Source organism: Suillus fuscotomentosus (assembly GCF_016647785.1).
Source record: "Suillus fuscotomentosus strain FC203 chromosome Unknown F5891scaffold_50, whole genome shotgun sequence".
Lineage (NCBI taxonomy): Eukaryota > Fungi > Basidiomycota > Agaricomycetes > Boletales > Suillaceae > Suillus > Suillus fuscotomentosus.
The window spans coordinates 259683-280751 of record NW_024539562.1 but is presented as its reverse complement, the minus strand read 5'-3'; the positions used below and the strand labels follow the sequence as shown (position 1 = coordinate 280751).

Genomic DNA, 21069 nt, shown 5'->3' with positions numbered 1-21069 from the left:
AATTTCCTAAGTACAATATATATCATATGTTTTCTCCGAAACTCAGTAGAAGTCCGCTACCCCTGCTTTGTAAGCATGTTCGGCTTGTGTACTTCAACACTCCCCCTCAAGCCGATGTAGAGAATTATGCCTCTCATGGCGTGATATGGTGCTTTACACTAGGAAGTACATAGCACGAACTTGTAGCGTCACTCTGTGCACTACCCACAGCTATCTCTATATGACGCGCAGCTTTCCCGCGCAACGCGCGCCATGCGCGCACCATTCCCGCGCTTCGCGATGTATACGCGCGCGCGCGCGTTCCCGCGCTTGCGCGCCCTATGGCGCCAGCCATCCAGAAGCATCCATCCACTGTCCACCAAGCTCCCTAGTGCGTATATTTCCATTTCCTTTATTAGCATAGTTCCACCTTTATTTTTATCATGCATTCTCACTCATATATATATTTACATACCTACTCGGTAGCGCTTCAGCTCCGCTTGACCGCGCTTAGGCGCGCTATATAAGCGCCAGCAGTACATACTATTACTAACCTTACTTTTCCCTTGAACTTACTAGTTATCACCCACTATTTACTTAGCAGTACATAGTAGAAGTCTATTGGTCTACACTTTGCATCTATCTTTTCTTATATTGCTTTATATCATCACTTAAGCTTAGTCTCTTTTATTTCCGCTTACGCGCGCGCGCTTTCCCGCGCTTCGCGCTAATACGCGCGCGCGTTCCCGCGCCTTCGTACCTTGCGCGCACTTGCGCTTTCTCACGCTTCGCTGAAGCGCGTACCTCTAGATCTTCGCAGCACTCGCTTCCCCTAGGGTCGAACGCACTTGTCTCCTCAAGAATAGCAGACTAGGTAACGCGCGACCTCACAACATTTTATAGATACAGTTAGGAGCATCCTTGTTCCTCATTGTATTGTTGTTTCTACAACTGGAGCCCACCGCGAGGGGAGCAGTCAGCAAGATCTAGTTTTGCGCATCTTAACACATACAGGTCAATCTCTTTGCATTTTCACAAGCTAACCAGTTTCTAGTCACGCATTCTCGCGCCTTGCGCGCGCGCTTTCCCACGCTGTGCGCCTCGCGCGCGCACCTTTCTTGCACTTCACACTATTTAATACATATAAGGTCAATTTCTTTGCAATTTCAAAAGCTAACCATTTTCTAGTCACGCATTCTCGCGCCTTGCGTGCGCGCAATAGTTCCCACGCCTCTGCGCCTTACGCGCGCACCTATACGCCTCGCGTGCGCATGCGCCTTCGCACGCCTCAATGCCTTATAGATTGCCCATCCGCGGCACAGCAAACGCGCCCAAGTTCGACGGCACTACAGACAACCTCGCCGAATTTATTGACGCATATGAGCAGCTTGCTGATGAAGCAGGACTCCAAGGACACGACCGCATTAAAGGTATTATCCGCTACCTTGAGCGCGACGATCGAGAACTATGGGGAGGTATGCCAGAAGCGGCAGTAAGTGATTATGAAGCATTCATGACAGAAGTGAAGGTAATGTATCCTGGATGGGATGGTAAAAGACGCTACGCGCTCGCGGACTTGCGCGCTATCGCGCGCGAATACGCTAACAAACCAATGACCTCTTGCACAGAACTCAGCAATTACCTGCGCGCATTCAGGAAGGTTATGCAGCCACTCATGGATGAAGACCGTATTGGAAAGGCCGAACGCGACCACCTATTCATGGAAGGAATCCCTAGCGATGCTCAGGCGCAAATTCGCTTGCGCCTTATGATCAAGTTCCCTGACCACCATCCATACGACCCATACCCATTCATGGACATCTTCGCAGCTGCGCAGTTCCTATTACCTGCGCGCGCTTTTCCCGCGCCAAGCGCACCAGTAAGCGCACCAGTTAGCGCACCTGTGGTAGCGCCAAGCACACCAGTGCAAGCTAAGGTAGCCAAGTACAAAGATCGCTACCACGCGCGTCGCGCAACGCAGGATACGACCATTAGCGCTAATGCAACAGCTGGACTCTTCTATCGCGCACCCTCAGATGTTGTACTTGACAGAAAGCCACCAGTTCCTATTCACGTGCCTCGCGCGTGCGCCTTTCCCGCGCCTTCGCGCGATTCACGCGCACCTCAGCTATCAACTGCGCCAGCATGCAAGGCTATACCAGACTGCATCACTTTAGATCACGAACTCAGGCCCGCGCTCACAAAGCGCGCTGCAGGCGCCTCTTCACCTTCATCATCAGCACCATCTCCTTCACAATCCGCATCATCATCATCATCATTCACATCGCCAGAAGTCAGGGATGACTCTAAACATCTATTGCACACTAACGCGCCAGTTGAAACACGCGCGCCTATCGCTAACGCATCGCGCGCGCCTATCGCTAACGCATCGCGCGCGCCTATCGCTAACGCATCGCGCGCGCCTATCGCTATCGCATCGCGCGAAGTCAGGGATGACTCTAATCATCTATTGCACACTAATGCACCGCTAGAAACACGCGCGCCTATCACTCTCGCATCGCTCAAGGAAGAAACCTCGCCAATCGCACCATTGCCATCACCACTATCACCATCCACATCATCAGAGGTCAGGGATGACCCTAAACATCTATCGCGCCTTAGCGCGCCTATGGAGGAGCCTTCTGCCGCATCAGAGGCTCAAGTCGCACCTTGCATCAACCAGAGTTTGTCTCTGGTAATTCCATCTGTCGCTAACGATCACGCGCATGTCGCACTTTTTGCATCCAGTGACTATCGCTTGCCGGTAAAGCATCCGTGCGTCACGCTGCACATCCACCAAGCAGAGCATGTCTCAGGCAACCCTGGCGCAACTGAGGCGCACCATATTGCGCCTGAGGATGCGCAATGCGCGCGCCTAGAGGCAGTGTATATTTACCCTCATCTTGTTTCGCGCTTTTTGTCCTTTTCACGTTTGAAGCTCTTAAGGAGCTATATGATGATTCCAAACACTTTAATTTCATCTTCTCACCACCCCTTGTTCACGCGCCATGATCACGCGCATCGCGCAATATGCGCGCGCGTTCCCGTGCCTCGTGCACTCATAAATTTAGCAGAGTTTTCACGCTACCGCATTTCTATCGCTTCTCCCCTTTTAAATTTCATTTCTGTCATTCAACACAAGGTATATTCCAATCAGACATCCAGGCGCGACATAGGCGCGCGCCTGACACATACATATGCGCCTAACCCCCCTATCATCACCTTTAACTTCGCACTTCGCACATTTATTCGCATTCTTCGCACTTTTGCTTACCATGTCAATTTCGTTCCTGCGCGCCTTGATGCGCACTATTCTCCTTCACCTATGCGCCTATTGCGCCTTGATATACCACCCTTACAGCCCATTGGCGCAACATTTGCGCCTAATTCTTCACTATACATGTCTCTCGCTAATGAATTTGCAGAGAAATGGCCGTTCCTCGCGTGTTCGGCCAATATAATCAAATTCGCGCGAAATTGCGCCAAGGCGCGCACATCGCGCGCATCCTATCAGCTTGTAGGGCGCCCCTACACCCCTTGCAGCGCCTCCCATTGGCGCGCCTTCAACCTGCAGCGCGTTGTGCAGGAATTCATTCTGCCAGTTACAAGCCCCCCCCCAAGCGCGCCAGCCTCGCTCATTCCAACCCTACCTTGAGTAAAGCGTCAGCTCGCAAGAGACGCGAAGCGCACTAGTCACGCGCACTCGCACGCGCTCAAGGAGGAGGATCGAGCGCCTCAGCCGCGCACCAAAGAAAACCATATACCAATGCTGTTTCATAGGATACCGTTTGTTTTACCCTGGGTTTCGTCCAGCGCGCTTTCATTTTCATTTTCTCTCATTATAATGCCATCCAAGGAACTAATAACACACTGATATATATGCATATAGGAGGCGCCTAGAAGAACATAGAAGAAAAACAACACAACAACCTTAGATTGTGCCCACCTAGCTCAATAGTATATTTTCTCTTCGCACGCATGACGCGGCACCATGCTCCTTTTTACCTTAGAACGCGCACATACGCGCGCAATATTCACGCGCCCATACGCCTCGCGCGCGCACACATGCGCGCTTCCTGCGCCTCGCTCATAGGAAGGTGTAGATGTCGACAGCCGCACGAAGAAGACAAGTCGGATAGGACATCCGCAAAGTTTACCATTTTTTCCTTCGCATTTTCACATATAGTTTTACTCACACTGTTCAAACCTTACCACCTAATATTTAGCGCGCCTAGCAGGACTTGGTTTGGACTTGGATTGGATCGCTCTTGGACCGCACCACTTCGCGCCATCCCCACAGAATACAACACATGCGACACTCATGCGCGTTCTCGCGCCTTGCGCGCGCGCACTTTCCCGTGCTATATGGATATGCGCGCATCTCGCCCACGCTTTGCGCGCCACATCCATATCACCCTTGCATCATCGCCCCACACCCATGGCACATTAATCACATCAGAGTCACCCTCGCAATCCACCATGCTACGCTTCATTCCCGCGCCTTCACGCATAGCGCGCGCGCATTCTCGCGCCTCGCGCGTAACATGCGCGCAACTTCCCGCGCTTCACACATACCATTCTTATGATCACGCATTCATCGCCCAACAACCAAAGCATCGTACATGCATCGCACATGCATACTATCACGCGAAACCCTCACCACACACGCACTGAGTGGGGACACTCAGAATTTAAGTCCCTGGGAGATGTAGAGAATTATGCCTCTCATGGCGTGATATGGTGCTTTACACTAGGAAGTACATAGCACGAACTTGTAGCGTCACTCTGTGCACTACCCACAGCTATCTCTATATGACGCGCAGCTTTCCCGCGCAACGCGCGCCATGCGCGCACCATTCCCGCGCTTCGCGATGTATACGCGCGCGCGCGCGTTCCCGCGCTTGCGCGCCCTATGGCGCCAGCCATCCAGAAGCATCCATCCACTGTCCACCAAGCTCCCTAGTGCGTATATTTCCATTTCCTTTATTAGCATAGTTCCACCTTTATTTTTATCATGCATTCTCACTCATATATATATTTACATACCTACTCGGTAGCGCTTCAGCTCCGCTTGACCGCGCTTAGGCGCGCTATATAAGCGCCAGCAGTACATACTATTACTAACCTTACTTTTCCCTTGAACTTACTAGTTATCACCCACTATTTACTTAGCAGTACATAGTAGAAGTCTATTGGTCTACACTTTGCATCTATCTTTTCTTATATTGCTTTATATCATCACTTAAGCTTAGTCTCTTTTATTTCCGCTTACGCGCGCGCGCTTTCCCGCGCTTCGCGCTAATACGCGCGCGCGTTCCCGCGCCTTCGTACCTTGCGCGCACTTGCGCTTTCTCACGCTTCGCTGAAGCGCGTACCTCTAGATCTTCGCAGCACTCGCTTCCCCTAGGGTCGAACGCACTTGTCTCCTCAAGAATAGCAGACTAGGTAACGCGCGACCTCACAACATTTTATAGATACAGTTAGGAGCATCCTTGTTCCTCATTGTATTGTTGTTTCTACACCGAAGTCATACCTAAATCATTTGTAAACTTATAATGTTTCGGCTTGTGTAGCGGCTTCGTCAACACATCTGCGATCATTTCGTCAGTGCAGCAATATTGATCTTGAATCACTCTTTCTTGGATCTTTTGCCTGATGTAATGGTCTTTTACATCAAAATGCTTGGACCTCGCGTGGTACTGTGGATCTCACGCAATTGCGAGCGTGGACATGTTGTCTCCGTGAAGGATTGTTGGATTGTTCTGAGGTAAGTTTAATTCCTCGAACAGATTCCGGAGCCAAACGGCTTCACGTGCAGCATGAGCCATCGTAGCATATTCAGCTTCTGTTGACGAAAGTGAGACTGCATTTTGTTTCTTTGAACTCCATGTAATCGCTCCTCCTCCTAGTTTGAAGACATATCCTGATATGGATATTCTATCTCACGGGTCGTTCGCATAATCTGCGTCTGACCATCCGACAAAACGAATTTGGGTCTTATCGAGTTTTGTAGTACCTTGGTACTTCATTCCGAGCTCTAGTGTTCCCGCTAAGTACCTTAAAACATGTTTCGCTGCTATCCAGTGTGCTAATCCTGGGTTTGCAGTAAACGAGCTAAGTCTTTGTATAGTGTATGTGATATCTGGACGTGTGGCTACCGCCAAATACATCAGCGATCCGATCAGTGATGCATAGTTATTACTTTGGTTGCCTTCCTGGTCAGTCACTTCTTTCTCGAGTATGATCTTTGGATCAAGCGGCATACCTACTGAGTTACATGACTGAAGACCTTGTTTTGTTAGGATAGACTCGATATATTTGGTCTGTGTGAGTCGGATTGACCTGTTGGGTCTATCTCGAGTGATCTCTATCCCAACGATTTTTTTCGGCTCTCCAAGGTCAGTGATGTCAAGTATATCTTTTAGTTGCGCTTTTAATTGATCCATCAGACTCGAATGATCCACGAATAATAATAGGTCATCGACCCATACAGTAATTATTTCAATTCCTTCCGTGGTCTTTCTGATGTAGGTGCACGGATCGGATTTCAGTTGTCTGAATCCAATTCTCGTCAAGCGGCTATTTAGCTCGAGATTCCATTCTCTTCCCAACTGTTTTAGCCCATAAAGGGTCTTTCGCAGTTGACATACTCGGCGGGTTCCATCATTATAGCCTTCGGGCTGTTCCATATACACTTCCTCTTTCAGTATGCCGTTAAGGTACACCCCTTTTACATCCATCTGCTGCACTTCCCAATCAAGGGATGCGGCTGTGGACATTATTGAACATATCGTTTCCAGTCGCACTACTGGTGCAAAGGTATCTGTGTAGTCCATGCCCGGTATTTGTGAGTATCCTTTGGCTACTAACCGTGCCTTATATTTGACCACTTCCCCTTCTTTATTAGTTTTCTTAACAAGGACCCATTTATTTCCGACTAGAGTGCGATCTTTCGGAGGGTCTACTAACTCCCAAGTGCCCATTTCCTCTAATTGGGTAAGTTCCGCTTGTACCGCTTGTTCCCACTTTGGCCAGTCATCTAATGTTTGCGCTTCTTTTAGTGATCTTGGCTCATGCGGTTCAAAACTGCTGTTTGCAGCTATGGCGGCAAGGACTATATCCTCTTGGTAAAGTTCTTCCTCAAGTTCGTGCTTTTCACACTCGAGGTAAGCCCATTCCGGTTCTGGGTCATTCAGTTGTTCATAGTTATGTCTTACCATTTGTCTTTTCGTTCTTCTAGGTAGATTATTTTCATCTTCCTCTTCAGGAAGACACTTCCTTTTCATGGGTGAGTTTTCTTGCTCTCCCATTATATAATCATGCTGATTTTCATTTGAACTTGAATGGTTTTTACTAGACTGTGTGTCCACTCTTTCTGTCTCCCCCTCATGCTGTACATTGGGTGCAGAAGGTGTTGCGCTCGTTGATGGCTGCGCGTCTACTCTTTCTGTCTCCCCCTCACACTGTGCATCGGGTGCAGGTGGCACATTAGTTAGGAACGTATAGTTTCACGATATGCGTATTTGATGTGTCCTAGTGTTATAATACTTTATTGATCTTGGTCCGTCTGCAAATACGACGAAGATTTGCTTTACTGACTTTGGACTCATTTTAGATTGATTTATGCCCTCTTGGAGCACATACACTGGTGCTCCAAATTCTTGTAAGTGTGTTACATTTGGTTTTTTACCGTTCCATAATTGTTCAGGCGTTGCGCCTTCTAGCGCTCGCGTGGGCGCATGATTTCTGATATATGCGGCATGTGATATCGCCTCCGCCCATGAAGACTCTGGTAAGTTTTCTCTATTAGCATCGCCCATGCTAGTTCGGCTAACATTCGGTTGAATCTTTCAGACACTCCATTCTGCTCTGGTGAGTATGGTGCGGTTGTCTCTAGTTCAATCCCTTCGTTCTTACACCAAGTTTTTAGATCGTTGTTAATGTACTCTGTTCCATTGTCTACTCGGAACTTTTTTGGTTGGTCTTGCCAGTGTTTTTTCAGGTACGTCGCGTATTGTTTGACTTTTGTAGATGCCTCATTTTTATGTTCCATAAATTCGACGCTGCTCCTTCGGGAGCAGTCGTCGATGAATGAAATATAATATTTAGATCCACCTATCAACTGTACCCTTGCTGGACCCCATACATCACTGTGTGTGAGTTCTCCAAGTGTTTTGGAACGATTGTCTGTATTGCGCGGAAATGAGTCCCGCATCTGTTTTGCCTGTATGCAGGCCTCGCACTGTGGTGTAGGTGTGTTTTCGTTAATATTCATACCTTCTACTAATTGCTCTTTGTGTAGCCTCTTAAGGCCGCTATAAGCTATATGTCTGTAATGCTTGTGCCAGGTAAGCCAATCTGTGGGTTGCTCTTCTCGGGCAGTGTTTACTTTTGTTACTGACTGTATTTTTGCCTGACTTTCCAATAGATATAGTCCATTGTAGAGCTTCCCTTCGGCAATTGTGCGTCCTCCGCGCACTTTTAAGCTTGCCTTACCTTTTCCCATTATAGCGTGTCCTCCTTCTCGATCTAAACATGTGATAGATACAAGGTTATTCGAGGCACGTGGCACATGTAGGACATTTTTAAGTTTGCAGGTTACCTGCTGCTTATTTATTATACTTACTAGTTCGACTGTCCCGCATCCTTCAGCTTTAAGGGATTCATTCGTGATCCCGCTGACTCTATGACTTTTTAGTGGGACATAGTCCGTCAGTGCAGACCGAATCTTAGTAATATGTGATGTTGTTCCTGAGTCCGCTAGCCAATCATAATAGCTAAGTTTCTCAAATTCATCACTGTTATTAGATACATTAACTTGGTCTTCCATATTCAGGTCTTTGAACTCGACTTCTGTCTGGTTCTCGATCTCTGTTGGTTCGACCTGCATCTCTTCGCCCATGAAGGCTACATCTTCCTCATATTGTGCATTATTCGCAACGACATCTGCATCTGTTGCGATGCGTGCATTGTCAAATTTCCTGCGCTTTTTTGGAGGGGGTTTGGATGGGCCTTGACCCACCTTTCCTCCGCCTTTACTCCAGCAACTCTCTTTAGTATGTCCCGCTTTTCCGCAGTTAGAGCATTGCTTATCCTTGAACCAACACTCAGCTTCAACATGACCCATCTTCTTACAGATATGACACTTCTTCACGTCTTCTTGCTTCCTCTTTCCTAAAGTCTTTCCTTTAACAACAAGTGTGTTCTCCTTTCCTTTGCCTTTTCCTTCTTTCTCTTTCCTTTGCGAGTTCTCTTCCATTATTAGGGAGATGAGCTCATGTGAAGTGATTGCATTCGTATTGCCTATTTTATTCTGATACGTCATTGTGAAGGTATCCCAGGATTCCGGCAAAGATGAGATCAACATGGTGCAGAAGTCATCTTCTGTCACCTTACTTCCCATCATATGTAAGGTCTCTTGGATCTCCCTCATATGTTTGACATGCGTAGGGATGTCATCGTCTTCATCAGCGTAAGTCCTATAGAGTTTATGCTGCCATGTGGTAATAGCTTGCTTGCCTCACGATTCCTTGACAAGCTTTAGCTGATCCCACATTTCTTTGGCCGTTTTTGCGCCAGACAGATGTATCATTTGGCTGTCTGCAATTGACAGCTCTATCACTGTCTGGGCTTTTCGGTCATTGATTTCCCATTTTGCTATGTCTGCTTCCTTTTGTGCTGACGTGGGTAATGGACCCCTCGCAGGCTTAGGAACAGTGCCTTCGACGTATCCTTCAATTCCTTTCTCGAAGAGGATGGCTTTGACGCGACGCTTCCATCCCAACCAATTTTCATCATTCAAGTGCTCGATACGATATAACGACGATAACGAAGAACCAGTCGTTTGGTCCATCATTTTGAAGGTTCATTTTTTTGGTTAGATTTGTTATTTATAATATGATAATTTTTTGTTTGCACACGGCAGGGCTCATAACCTCTTGGGACGAAGGCTTAGAATGAATATATGTAGATGGCTGATAATAGGAGCACAAGTAGGATAGATTTTTCGGGAATTTCCTAAGTACAATATATATCATATGTTTTCTCCGAAACTCAGTAGAAGTCCGCTACCCCTGCTTTGTAAGCATGTTCGGCTTGTGTACTTCAACAGAAATGATGCTCCAAAGGGTTCTTATCGTGAATGATGGTGCTTTAAGACTGTCGCTGGCCCGGGTAGTAGTATTTGTTGTATCTGTTGTAGGTGCGTGTAAACTTTAATGTAGTATTTGAATGAAGACTTTGAGATAATTAATTGGACTGAATTCCTACTCGAAATAATGCTACAGTATATATAATAAGGTACGCTAAATGTAAGTACCCGGACCATGTATATGTAATCGCGGACTTGTCTATGGTCCGCGAGTCGATGACAAATAATGTCCGTTTCGGACATTACCGGTTATTCGTTCCCTACATTACTAATTCTTCTACATATTACTAATTTTTCCTTGTTGTGCTCGTACCTCTATCTCCAATATGCGCTAACTCCTACAGTGCGGCCTGGGTCACTCCAACGAGGAGGATGCAGAGAAGTAGTAAGCGCATGATTAGATGGGCATATCGTAAGCATCCTGTTCACTATTTTTATTTTATTTTACTGGCGAGCGTTAGTACAACGAGGGTAGACTGAGAATAGGCTGGTCTTATCTCTTGAGCGTTCCGACGTTCACGAAAACAAGATACGTGAGGCCCTCTACGTCCCTTACTCTTCCCAAGATTTGGGAGCCAAAGTACTTCCTGAGAATGGTAACGAGACTCCGGGCAAACTAAATGTGTATATGTGAGCGTCTGTTCAGTGTTCTAATCCTGTTCGACCCCAGCGGCAGTTGTCCCAATCCAGGAGGTGAACGCATGTCCCAAGGCAGGATTTATGTAATTTACGTTCCGGTGTGTTTGCAATCCATCAGTTGAACCGTACCCTATTGTATATGCGGCAGTTTGGATTAGTGTTTCAACGAGGTACTATAGAAGAGGACGCGAGCGCATTATTGGACGTTACTTTGGGGACGGTGAAGGTATCACGGTATGTTCCGAGTAGCGGGCGTCGTCTCAAGGCGCCAATTTAGGAGCCGATGTTTCACTATTCCAATCGTAGGCTTCTATCTGCCGCTGCGATTCGCAATCATTACAACCCGGCATTGACTCTACCCAACCCGAAGTCAGCGTCTAGATTCGGTGGGCAATGGGTATTGGCCCTTTAGCAAATTAGGTTTCCATTCAATATCCACTGGGTACCACAGCTAAAGCGCTGATGCTTGACCGCCGCTCATTAACCTCTATATAAATTTACAGTCACTCAGAGTTTCCCTAAATCAAATCACCATGGATAGTACTTTTCATCCCTCAACGGTTCCCTATCCTCTCAACATCTCTGGTACTCAATTATTGTTATTAAGCAGTACTTATCATCAGCTCCGCTGAACATATCCAATAGGTATCACCATCGATTTCAAGGAATCAAAAATGGATATAGAGTTTGCTAAAGTATGCATGGGCGAATCATGCAGTGTGCCGCAGAGTGTGCCACTGATTGGATGTAAACGAAAAAAGAGATTGCGATGGACATTTTCTCCACCCTGGTAAGTACTCGACTCCATCACACGTGTTCTCATCTAAGTTACTACTATGCTTTCGCTCTAGGGTGCTTTCTTACGGGGATAAATTTTCCTTGCATATGGATTGTCTTAACAAGGCGTCATATTATAGTTCGAAGACCGAAGATTTTCCTTTGAACCCAGATGACATCTTCCATGCGTATGGCGCCAGCCAAGGACAAGGTGGAACAAGAATCATTGCATTTTTACCTTTGTTACTCATGAACTCAACCACACATGCGTAGACTACACCACGTATCATAACAAAATCAGAATCGACGTCCAGTTTTCTAGGAACATAACTATTCCTCGGTGAGTCAGCATGATCATCAAGTGCCATTCTTGAGGTTAACGCTCCATAGATTCCGAATACTGGTGATAGGAGAGGTATATAGCTTTCTCTGATCTCAGCCCAGTGTTGATGCTGTGCTTTTTAACAGACTGGCGTCGGCAAGTCATCGCTGGTCAGCCACGTATTTGGAGTGGAAGATATGGTGGGCTGAACGTGACGCTTCAACGAGCACAGCTACTCATACTGTCAATAGATCTATCTGCACGGGGCCAGCATTGATCATGAGTTCATTTCACCTCAAAACGACAATTTTGTTCTCCACATTAGCAAAGGTTTTGAACTCAGAGACAACCTCGAAACAATCCGGGATTTCATTGACCGTCGGAGGAACATGTCTCCAGAGTTGCATGCTGTTTGGTAAGGATTCTATCTCGACCATTCCGTTATGGTGGACTGACCAAATACATGGAAGGCTCTGCCTTGAGACACCCCTTACAGGCAAATGCTTGCTAGACACGAGAACGAAGGAATTTCTGACATTGAAACGTAGTGGAATACTGGGAAACGGTGAGTGCATCGATAACTATCTGTCTCCTACGATGGAGCTCACACTTTGTCAAAGTTCCTGTCATCGTCGCTCTTACTAAATATGATAGACTCGTCGACCGCATACAGCTAACTCTAGATAAAATCTCTCTCGAAGGATTGAGCGATGAAGCCATTCAGGAACTCGCCAAGGCAAAAGCAGAAGTGGAGCTGCAGGATATTTGCATCGGACCTCTAAAGAAAATTGCAGGGCCTAATATTCCCCATGCTGCGATCTCTAGTGTGTACCAATACTTCATCGGGTTCATGCATGCCTCTGAAGTGCAATATTCCAGCCAACGAAGACTATAAGAAGACACTCACCCACCTGGTTCAGATAACTGAAAACTGCGTCAGTCAGCATTCTGCATCCGAGACTGCAGTGATGACCTCCATCCGAATCGCTCAACAAGTGGATCCTGGACTCAAAATAGAAGCATCATTCGAGTGAGTCTTGCTTGCTTCATTCATTCTTATCTCGTGATTTACGCAGTGTCAGGGTTGGCAAGAGAAGTCTGTCCCAGTTTCTGGTTGACAATAACTGAATACAATCTAATCTTCTTGTCTTGCAGAATATCGGAAGACACTTTCATGTTGTTGCTGTTGCACGATATTCAAGAAGCCCAAGATGTGGGATTTTCTACATGTGCTTCATACTGACATCGTCAACGTGTGGAACTTCTATGACCTTCATCATGTAATGGCTATCTTATTTGTCGTCTTCGCATCCGCCCTAACATGATTTATGTATAGCACCTACTCGGCCAAAATTTCAGGGAAACGATGATAGAAACGGTCGAAGTTGGACTTACCAATGGACGTCGACACTTCTTCAGCCACGCGCCAGTGATTCAGCACTTCATGTCGTACATCGTCCACTTAACACTTGTATTGCAGACACTTTATTTCGTGTCAGAAGGACGGGAACTCACTCATAAGGCCATCAGGCTCGCGGTCTCTTCCTACCTTGCCTCCCCATTGAGAGGAGAGGCTCGTACTTGGATTCAGGCTTGTGATAGGCAATTGACCATCCTGGATCGCGTGGATCGGGATAGAATCGTCGAGGTGGTGCGATCTTATAGCATCGATGCGATACAAAGGGTCCAACTTCAACCCGAACTTCTGGGAAACATTCATACACCAAGGAGAAGAGGTGCACGTAGTATCGGCAAATCCCATTACAATAGTTCCCATCCCGACAGAATTACCAGAGAGGCTCCCAGAAGGGATGATTGCAGTCGCAGTCCCGAGAGAACTAGTATGAGAGTGTGGGCTCCCGATCCTCGCAGATTTCCACACAGAGCTCCCAGTCACAGATACAGAACTTCCAGTCTCGAGGGAATTACCAGAGAGGCTCCCAGAACTCCCAGAGCTCCTGCTCCCGTCAGCATTTCCAGAACTTACAGTCCCGACGAAATTACCAGAGTGGCTCCCAGAACTCCCAGAATTCATAGTACCGTCAACGTTTCCAGAACTTCCAGTCTCGAGGGAATTACCAGAGAGGCTCCCAGAACTCCCAGAGCTCCTGCTCCCGTCAGCATTTCCAGAACTTACAGTCCCGACGAAATTACCAGAGTGGCTCCCAGAACTCCCAGAATTCATAGTACCGTCAACGTTTCCAGAACTTCCAGTCTCGAGGGAATTACCAGAGAGGCTCCCAGAACTCCCAGAGCTCCTGCTCCCGTCAGCATTTCCAGAACTTACAGTCCCGACGAAATTACCAGAGTGGCTCCCAGAACTCCCAGAATTCATAGTACCGTCAACGTTTCCAGAACTTCCAGTCTCGAGGGAATTACTAGAGAGGCTCCCAGAACTCCCAGATATCCTAGTACCGTCAGCGTTTCCAGAACTTCCAGTCCCGACGGAATTACTAGAGAGGCTCCCAGAACTCCCAGAAGTTCTAGTCTCGTCAGCGTTTCCAGAACTCCCAGTCCTGACGGAATTGCCAGAGAGGCTCCCAGAACTCCTAGTCCCGACAGAATTACTAGAGAGACTCCCAGAACTTCGAGAACTCCCAGTCCCGACAGAATTACCACAGATGGTCCCAGAATTCTCAGAATTCCGCCAGAATTCACACCCCCGATGCCAGAATTCCCGCTACCCAGTGGGATTTCCAGTCCTGAAGTTCCCGATACCAGAATTCCCGCTACCCAAATTGCCAGAGAGCCCGGAGATTGACCAAGGAGAAGAGGTGCGTGTACCATCAGTGATACCCCTGACATGGTGGAGCAGGTGGATGTTACACCAAGGAGCAGAGGTGTGCGTAGCATCAGCGAATCCCCTGGCATAGTGGAGCAGGTGGACGTTAACGACGTCACTCGAGCATAGTTGTATTGCCTTTTTCGGTTTCGCTACTTATATCACGACATCATTTGATATAGCCCTAACAGGCCTCCCTGGACCTGTTATTCCGTTAGCTTCTCTAATTATTGTATTTCGTCTATCAGTCCTTCGTTCTCTAGATTGTCGTGTCATGTTCTCCTTCAGTCTCTTGATCCTCAATCTTGCAAATTTTATACTTGGCCATCCGAGTCTACGCTCACATAAGCTCAATCAATCCTTCCACTCCATCCTACATCACAAAAATTGCTCAACTCAGACCGGACCATGTATGGTGATATCTACGGTATCAGGACTACTGGGTATATCGGCTACCGGCCCAGGTGTGTCTTGTCATCCTAGGGAACGCTCACTTCAATCAACATACATAGAACACATGCCAGTCCCTGAGCAAGTAGCGCCAGTCAGCCGCAACATACCAAACAGCCCAATTTCGCCACCATCCAGGTGATGAGCAAGTTCAAGCAAGACTTGAGTAGACGTTTGTTCGGTTAGTCTCATGCCACGCCTGCAGTGATCACGTCGTTCATAGCTGTTGGGCGCCCATCGTCGACTACACAGATCCTGCATCCAAATATCATTAGATAAGTATGAAGTGTATTACAAGTACCGTGATGAGAAAGTTCCTATAAGTGCGGCACCAAACTAGTCCACAACACGGCCCTGTATGCATCAGGAGGAAGATCGCGTAAAGTGGTAAACATAAGTACCAAGAGAACGGCACGAGCTGTGATATACAACATGATACATAATGCATAGAGCAGGATGAATATCAGAAGTGGTGTGTCCAGAGCTGCAAGGAGCGGTGCAGTGAGTAAAGCAAACCAGGGCGTGCCAGTTATAGCAACGACACTCATGCACCATAGTACTCGTTCCTGGTGTGTTGGGAAGGCAAAAAACCAAGCCATACCATGGATGCCGCCAAATATGGTTGCCATAAGCAATCCAGCGAGCACGAGAACAATCCTGTCCACATTTCCGAGTTTGATGCTGCCATCAAATGTTGGAACCTGGAGCTCCCGCGAGGTGGGAATGCCAGGAAAGCCTATCAGTTCTAGAATTGGGCGTAAGACTGGAGCCAAGATTTTAAACTGATGGGTTTTATCTTGTTCAATCTTACTAAGGCAGGCATAATCAGTAGCGGTATGATTGTTGAGGCGCATACATACCCAATATGATCCTCCGGTATCACGGTTGAATTCAAGTCGGTCGACTTCCAGCGCACTGGGTGTGGACATTGCACATTGAGAGGCTTGTCCCACCACGCAGCATAAGTCAGGAAATTGAGAACCGCAAAAGCGAGTGTCCCCACTTCGAGCTGGGTGATTTCGAGGTGATAGATGGCGCGGGTAATGAGCTGCATAACAAACCAGGCCACCTGAAGCACGACCACTCCTTTCGATATGGCATTGCCCTTGCTCTTGTCGTCGATCCGGTCTGCTGTCAGGGTAGGAACGTCGATACACCTCTGACGTATCAGTATGAGAATGTGCGTTGGCTGTAGTGTACGGGAGGGTTCCCTGTCCTTATAAAGCATGAAACCACCCATGAGCACAAAGAAGCTGTGCTTCTGAGTCCACGTATAATCTAAGGATGCACATGAGCCAATGTCTAGGTGAGCACGAATCGGGCTTACCTTCCCAGTCAGACTCGGATTTCCCTGGCTTAATCCACCTTGCGACCCACCTCACAGGAGCACAAAGAACATGGCAAAGAGACACGATCACAAATAATACGCTTTTAGCAAGCAGGACAAAGAGGCGACCGAAAGCCAAGAGAATGTCTCGGGGAAGGAAGCGATTTTCAGTTTCAGAAACAGACTCCTTTACTAAGGACGTGTGTATAGTGAGTTGTGAGATGCAGAATTTTCAAGAGCACAACTCACATTCAGACTCAGGAGGAACATTGGGATACCTCGAGTCCTTGAACTGATTTGTGACTTGATCAGCGCTCAAGTACTGTCGCATAGCCCATGCGACGATCAATTCAGGAGCGATTAGTGCCATGATCATCATGCCAAGTTGTCGCCATAGGATAGAAGGGTATTCGCGGTGCTTAGGACTCGGGATATTGGGGTGGATAGCACTGTAGATGCATGCAAAAAGAGTGAGAATAGAGCTGGAGATGATGGTCCATAGGGTTCTAGTCGTGAATGACGGGGCTTTTAAACTGTCGTTAGTAGTAGTATTTGTTGCATTTGTTGTAGGTGCAGCTTGGGTCACTGCAACGAGGTAGAGGAAGAGGCAGAAAAGTATGACTGAACGCATTATTGGATTTCCCTCTAGGGTGTACCACGGTATGCATGGCATCCTATTCACTCTTTGTATTTTACTAGCGGGCGTCATCTCAAGGCGATGCAAGTATTCACGAGTCGTAACGCCGTTATCAGTCAGACTTACTCGGTTTTTACTGCAACGAGGCTGCGTACCTTATCTCATTCCGGTTTCTGGTCAGGACCAATCGGTCCTCACTCGGTTCTTCTTGAACATACGGACTTGGTCCGAACTCAGTCAGCGTCTAGATATGGGCGATATTATGTAACATTGATATAGCGTACGGTCTTTATTTGAAATTAGTTGCGACCTAGTTCTTCCCCAAGACGCGTGCTCCCATGAATATCTACAGGGTGCACGAGGGTGCGGCACCTGGACATAAATTTACAGCAGCTCAGAATAGACTCCTCCCTAAATCAAATCAGCATGGCTCATACCTCAACGGCTTCCTGCCCTCTCATCGACGGTACTCAATTCTTGTCATTAAGCAGTATCATCGAACCCGCTGAACATATCCAAAATAGGTATCACAGTCGATTTCAAGAACTTCAAAACGAATATAGAGTCCGCTGAAATACGAATTGGCAAATCACCATTGCGAATTGACGAACGTAAAGGAAGAAAGAGTTTGCAACATACATTTTCTCCGCCCACGTAAGTACCCGACCCCAGCACATGTTCTCACCTGAGTTGTTGCTATCTTTTTTGTTGTAGGGTGCTTTCCCCAGGGGATAAATATTCCTTATGTATGGAGTACATCGACAAGTGCCTATGCTTGGAGATGAGGACAGAAAGGACTATTCTCGAAGCAGATGACATTCTCCACGCGTATAGTGCAAGCAAATTTAGACGAGGTAAAACAAGAATCATTGCATTCTCGCCTTAATCACTCATGAACTCAACCTCGCATGCGTAGCTTACATCAAAATTCATAAAAAAAAATCAGGATCATCATCAACCTTTCCATGAATATAACAACTGAAGTAAGGATCTATGTCCGGCATCGAACCCGTCTAAGTCATAGATCAACAGACTGAACAGTTTGGCTCTCCCAATGAAAGCCTTGAGCTCCAACTTCCGAAATATACCAGATCTGTCCCCGGTGAGTCAAGACGATCATAAAGTGCCATTCTTGAGGTTGACACTCCTAAGGTTCCGAATTCTGGTAGCGGGAAAGGTATCTGACTTCCGCCGATTTCAGGCCAGTGTTGACGACATGCTTGTAATAGACTTGCGTCGGCAAGTCAACATTGATCCACCGCGTATTTGGAGTGGAGACAGCGGTGGGCCGAACATGACGCTTCGACCAGCACAACTACTCATACTGTCATTAGCTCGCTTCGCACGATACGCCAGGCGAGGTCTCCATCGACATGGAGTTCATCTCATCTCAGAACGACAAATTGGTTATCCACGATAGCAAAGGTTTCGAACCAGGGGAAGCAGACAATATCAAAATAGTCCGAGATTTTATGGAACGTCGGAGGGCAATGCCTGCTTTGAAAGACCAGCTGCACGCTGTTTGGTGGGGATTCTCTCTCGATCATCCCGTTATGGTATATTGACCAAACACACGGAAGGCTTTGCTTTGAGATACCTTGTGCAGGCGGACGTTTGCTAGAGACGGGAACGGAAGATTTCCTGGAATCAAAACGTAGTGGAATGCTGGGAGACGGCAAGTGATTCGATAACTACCTCTGCTACGTTGGAGCTCACACTTTGTTCAAGTCCCCATTATCGCCGTTTTTACGAAATACGATATGCTCATTGATCGCATGGAACGAACTCTAGATGAAACCTCTATCAATGGCTTGAGCAATAAAGCCATCGAGGAACTCGCCAAGAACAAAGCAGACGCCGAGCTGGAGGATACCTGTATTGGACCTCTAAAGCAATTTGCAGGGCCTGACATTCCCTACGCTACGACCTCTAGTGCGTACCAATACTCTGACAGGCTCATGCGTGCCTCTGACGTGCAATATCGCAGCCGCAATAGACTATGAGGAGACACTCATGCACCTGATTCAAATAACTGAAAACTGTGTTGATCAGTATTTTGTGCCCCAGGCCGCGGTGATCACCTCCATCGCTCAGCGAATACAACCTGGACTCAAAATGAAGGCATCAATTGAGTAAGCCTTGCTTACTTCATTGGTATCTCGTGATTTACGCAGTGTCAGGGTTGGCAAGAGAAGTCTGTCCCAGTTTCGCGTCGATAGTCACTGCATACAATCTAAATCTTCATGTCTTGCAGGATATTGGAAGACGCTTTCATTGGGCACAATATTCATGAAACACAAGATGCGGGATTGTCTATATGTGCTTCATACTGACATCGTCGATGTGTGGGACTTCAATGACCCTCATCACGTAATGGCTATCTTATTTGTCGTCTTCATCCGCCCTAACGTGATTTGTGTATAGTATTTGCTCAGCGCAGAGTTCAGGGAATTGATGATAAAATGGTCGAAGTTGGATCTACAAAAGGACATCGACGCTTCTCTCTCGGCCACTCGGCGCTCCAGCGCTTCATGTCCTACATCGTCGACTTAATACTTGTGTTGCAGACGCTTTATCTCGTGTCAGGAAGCCATGAAGTCACTCGTAGGGCCATCAAGCTCGCGATCAAGTCCTATATCGTCTCCCCAATGAGTGAGGAAGTTCGTATTCAGATTCAGGACTATGATAGGCAATTGACCATTCCGGAACGCATGGATCGTGATACCTTGAACAAACTCGCTGAGGTGATGCAATTTTTTAGCATTGATGCGGTACAAGTGTCCGCACTTGCATATTTGTCATTGGACGAACCATTGCAAATCGCGATGGCGCAGCACTCGATTGTTTTTTCGTGGGTGGTTTTTCACTTTGGCGGGTTCTGGGTACTGACGTATGATTGCAGATGATGCTCACTTGTACTATGTAACTGGATTTATGGCCGATCATACCACTGTAGCGTATGATGCACTATTTTGTGATTGCACCCGAAAGCCTGGCAACGACACCTTTTCTGCCGCATTTGTTGGGACAAGATCTTTCTAATGAGTCGCGTCAAGGCAAAGGCGCTTACAGATGACGGGATAAAGCTAAGGAAAGCTCAGGCTGATGCTGTCTCCGCACCACAGCGCTCGCGCCACTCTTCGACAAGCCCAAACCTCCCTGCTGCCTTTTTTCCTTCGCATTTCTTCTTTGAAATTATCGTGACCCTAGGCTATCTTGGGCTCCTTAGTACTCGGTGAGCTCTGAATGTCTAGATACTTGTGCGCATCCGCATGTAATGAAGACAAGTCTGGCGAGGAAGTTGGCCAAGGGTAGAGGACATCCGGAAGTGCTTTCGTGCTGCCCTCTCAAGTTTATCCATGCAGCAAGTTAGTCTCGTCGAGTCTCTAGCCCATCTGAGCAGGGAACGAGACAAGGGTAGGGAACTATCGGCTCACCCACCTTGATGTGGATTGGGCTGCCTTGCATATTGGTTTTGTACCTTATCTCTTCCATCGCTCTTGCCTGCACTTTCGCTCACGCGGATGCTTCTATGTGCCTTAATCTTCCCAAGATTTTGGAGCCGAAGTACTTCAGAATGATAACGGGACGCTTATAACTCCAAGCATGCCGGCGCCTCAAGAGCGCGTTTGATGGGGCCAAGCTAAACGTGTAGATGTGAGCGTCTGTTCGAATCACTTGTCCTTATCCGAAGGGTGATGCATGATGACTCTATAAACGCGTGTCTGGTGGCGGAATTAAATTTACCCAAAATTTCAGCTGATCACGGATCTTCTTTCTTCGTAGACCTGGGGTGCTTATTTTGTTATCAATACTCTTGCGCGCTCCGCGCAGAATGATGACTGGCTGTTCTCACTGTTTCATTTGGCGTGTAGATGTCCCGGTCCTGCGACCCATGAATTCCACGATAACACAGGTTCACAGCCCGCTTCATCTGAATAAACAAACTCAGCGTGTCCTCTTCATCCTTTCTAAGTGGCGTCATCCGCTTCATCAGCCGCAGCGG

The 21069-nt window shown here is 47.4% G+C and overlaps 5 protein-coding genes across 5 annotated transcripts; 3 read left to right on the top strand and 2 right to left on the bottom strand.

The window, feature by feature from the left end:
- Nucleotides 1–8320: 8320 nt before the first annotated feature.
- On the bottom strand, nucleotides 8321–8809 carry F5891DRAFT_957760 (uncharacterized protein; the record flags this gene model as incomplete). The annotated part of the gene is made up of 2 exons (XM_041375509.1): nucleotides 8321–8581; nucleotides 8663–8809. Coding segments are annotated over 2 exons (408 nt in total), but the record flags the coding sequence as incomplete, so codon positions are not given.
- Nucleotides 8810–11001: 2192 nt separating this feature from the next.
- F5891DRAFT_563938 (uncharacterized protein) lies at nucleotides 11002–14776 on the top strand. The gene is made up of 13 exons (XM_041372290.1): nucleotides 11002–11353; nucleotides 11414–11558; nucleotides 11620–11756; nucleotides 11819–11885; nucleotides 11936–11960; nucleotides 12014–12067; nucleotides 12119–12282; nucleotides 12338–12432; nucleotides 12488–12691; nucleotides 12747–12897; nucleotides 12950–12963; nucleotides 13023–13147; nucleotides 13204–14776. The coding sequence occupies exons 1-13, from the start codon at nucleotides 11302–11304 to the stop codon at nucleotides 14626–14628; spliced, it is 2658 nt and encodes an 885-aa protein (XP_041222597.1). The 5' UTR covers nucleotides 11002–11301; the 3' UTR covers nucleotides 14629–14776.
- F5891DRAFT_1051117 (uncharacterized protein) lies at nucleotides 14765–15276 on the top strand. Its single transcript, XM_041362476.1, has 2 exons — nucleotides 14765–15113; nucleotides 15162–15276. The coding sequence occupies exons 1-2, from the start codon at nucleotides 14924–14926 to the stop codon at nucleotides 15239–15241; spliced, it is 270 nt and encodes an 89-aa protein (XP_041222596.1). The 5' UTR covers nucleotides 14765–14923; the 3' UTR covers nucleotides 15242–15276.
- Nucleotides 15277–15416: 140 nt separating this feature from the next.
- On the bottom strand, nucleotides 15417–17057 carry F5891DRAFT_1192432 (uncharacterized protein; the record flags this gene model as incomplete). The annotated part of the gene is made up of 4 exons (XM_041367603.1): nucleotides 15417–15909; nucleotides 15960–16377; nucleotides 16427–16618; nucleotides 16676–17057. The coding sequence occupies 4 exons, from the start codon at nucleotides 17055–17057 to the stop codon at nucleotides 15417–15419; spliced, it is 1485 nt and encodes a 494-aa protein (XP_041222595.1).
- Nucleotides 17058–18284: 1227 nt separating this feature from the next.
- On the top strand, nucleotides 18285–19723 carry F5891DRAFT_563900 (uncharacterized protein). The gene is made up of 7 exons (XM_041372289.1): nucleotides 18285–18588; nucleotides 18644–18738; nucleotides 18792–18995; nucleotides 19051–19195; nucleotides 19244–19257; nucleotides 19318–19433; nucleotides 19488–19723. The coding sequence occupies exons 1-7, from the start codon at nucleotides 18437–18439 to the stop codon at nucleotides 19614–19616; spliced, it is 855 nt and encodes a 284-aa protein (XP_041222594.1). The 5' UTR covers nucleotides 18285–18436; the 3' UTR covers nucleotides 19617–19723.
- The last annotated feature ends 1346 nt before the right edge of the window (nucleotides 19724–21069 follow it).

Excerpts from the sequence above, each read along its gene's own strand:
- F5891DRAFT_563938 (XM_041372290.1), top strand. The coding sequence starts at position 11,302 with ATGGATAGTACTTTTCATCCCTCAACGGTTCCCTATCCTCTCAACATC. Across the intron at positions 11,757-11,818 it reads TGGCGCCAGCCAAGGACAAG|ACTACACCACGTATCATAAC; the intron begins GTGGAACAAGAA and ends ACACATGCGTAG. Across the intron at positions 12,283-12,337 it reads CCAGAGTTGCATGCTGTTTG|GCTCTGCCTTGAGACACCCC; the intron begins GTAAGGATTCTA and ends AATACATGGAAG.
- F5891DRAFT_1051117 (XM_041362476.1), top strand. The coding sequence starts at position 14,924 with ATGTTCTCCTTCAGTCTCTTGATCCTCAATCTTGCAAATTTTATACTT. Across the intron at positions 15,114-15,161 it reads TATATCGGCTACCGGCCCAG|AACACATGCCAGTCCCTGAG; the intron begins GTGTGTCTTGTC and ends CAACATACATAG.
- F5891DRAFT_563900 (XM_041372289.1), top strand. The coding sequence starts at position 18,437 with ATGGAGTTCATCTCATCTCAGAACGACAAATTGGTTATCCACGATAGC. Across the intron at positions 18,589-18,643 it reads GACCAGCTGCACGCTGTTTG|GCTTTGCTTTGAGATACCTT; the intron begins GTGGGGATTCTC and ends AACACACGGAAG. Across the intron at positions 19,434-19,487 it reads ACTTCAATGACCCTCATCAC|TATTTGCTCAGCGCAGAGTT; the intron begins GTAATGGCTATC and ends ATTTGTGTATAG.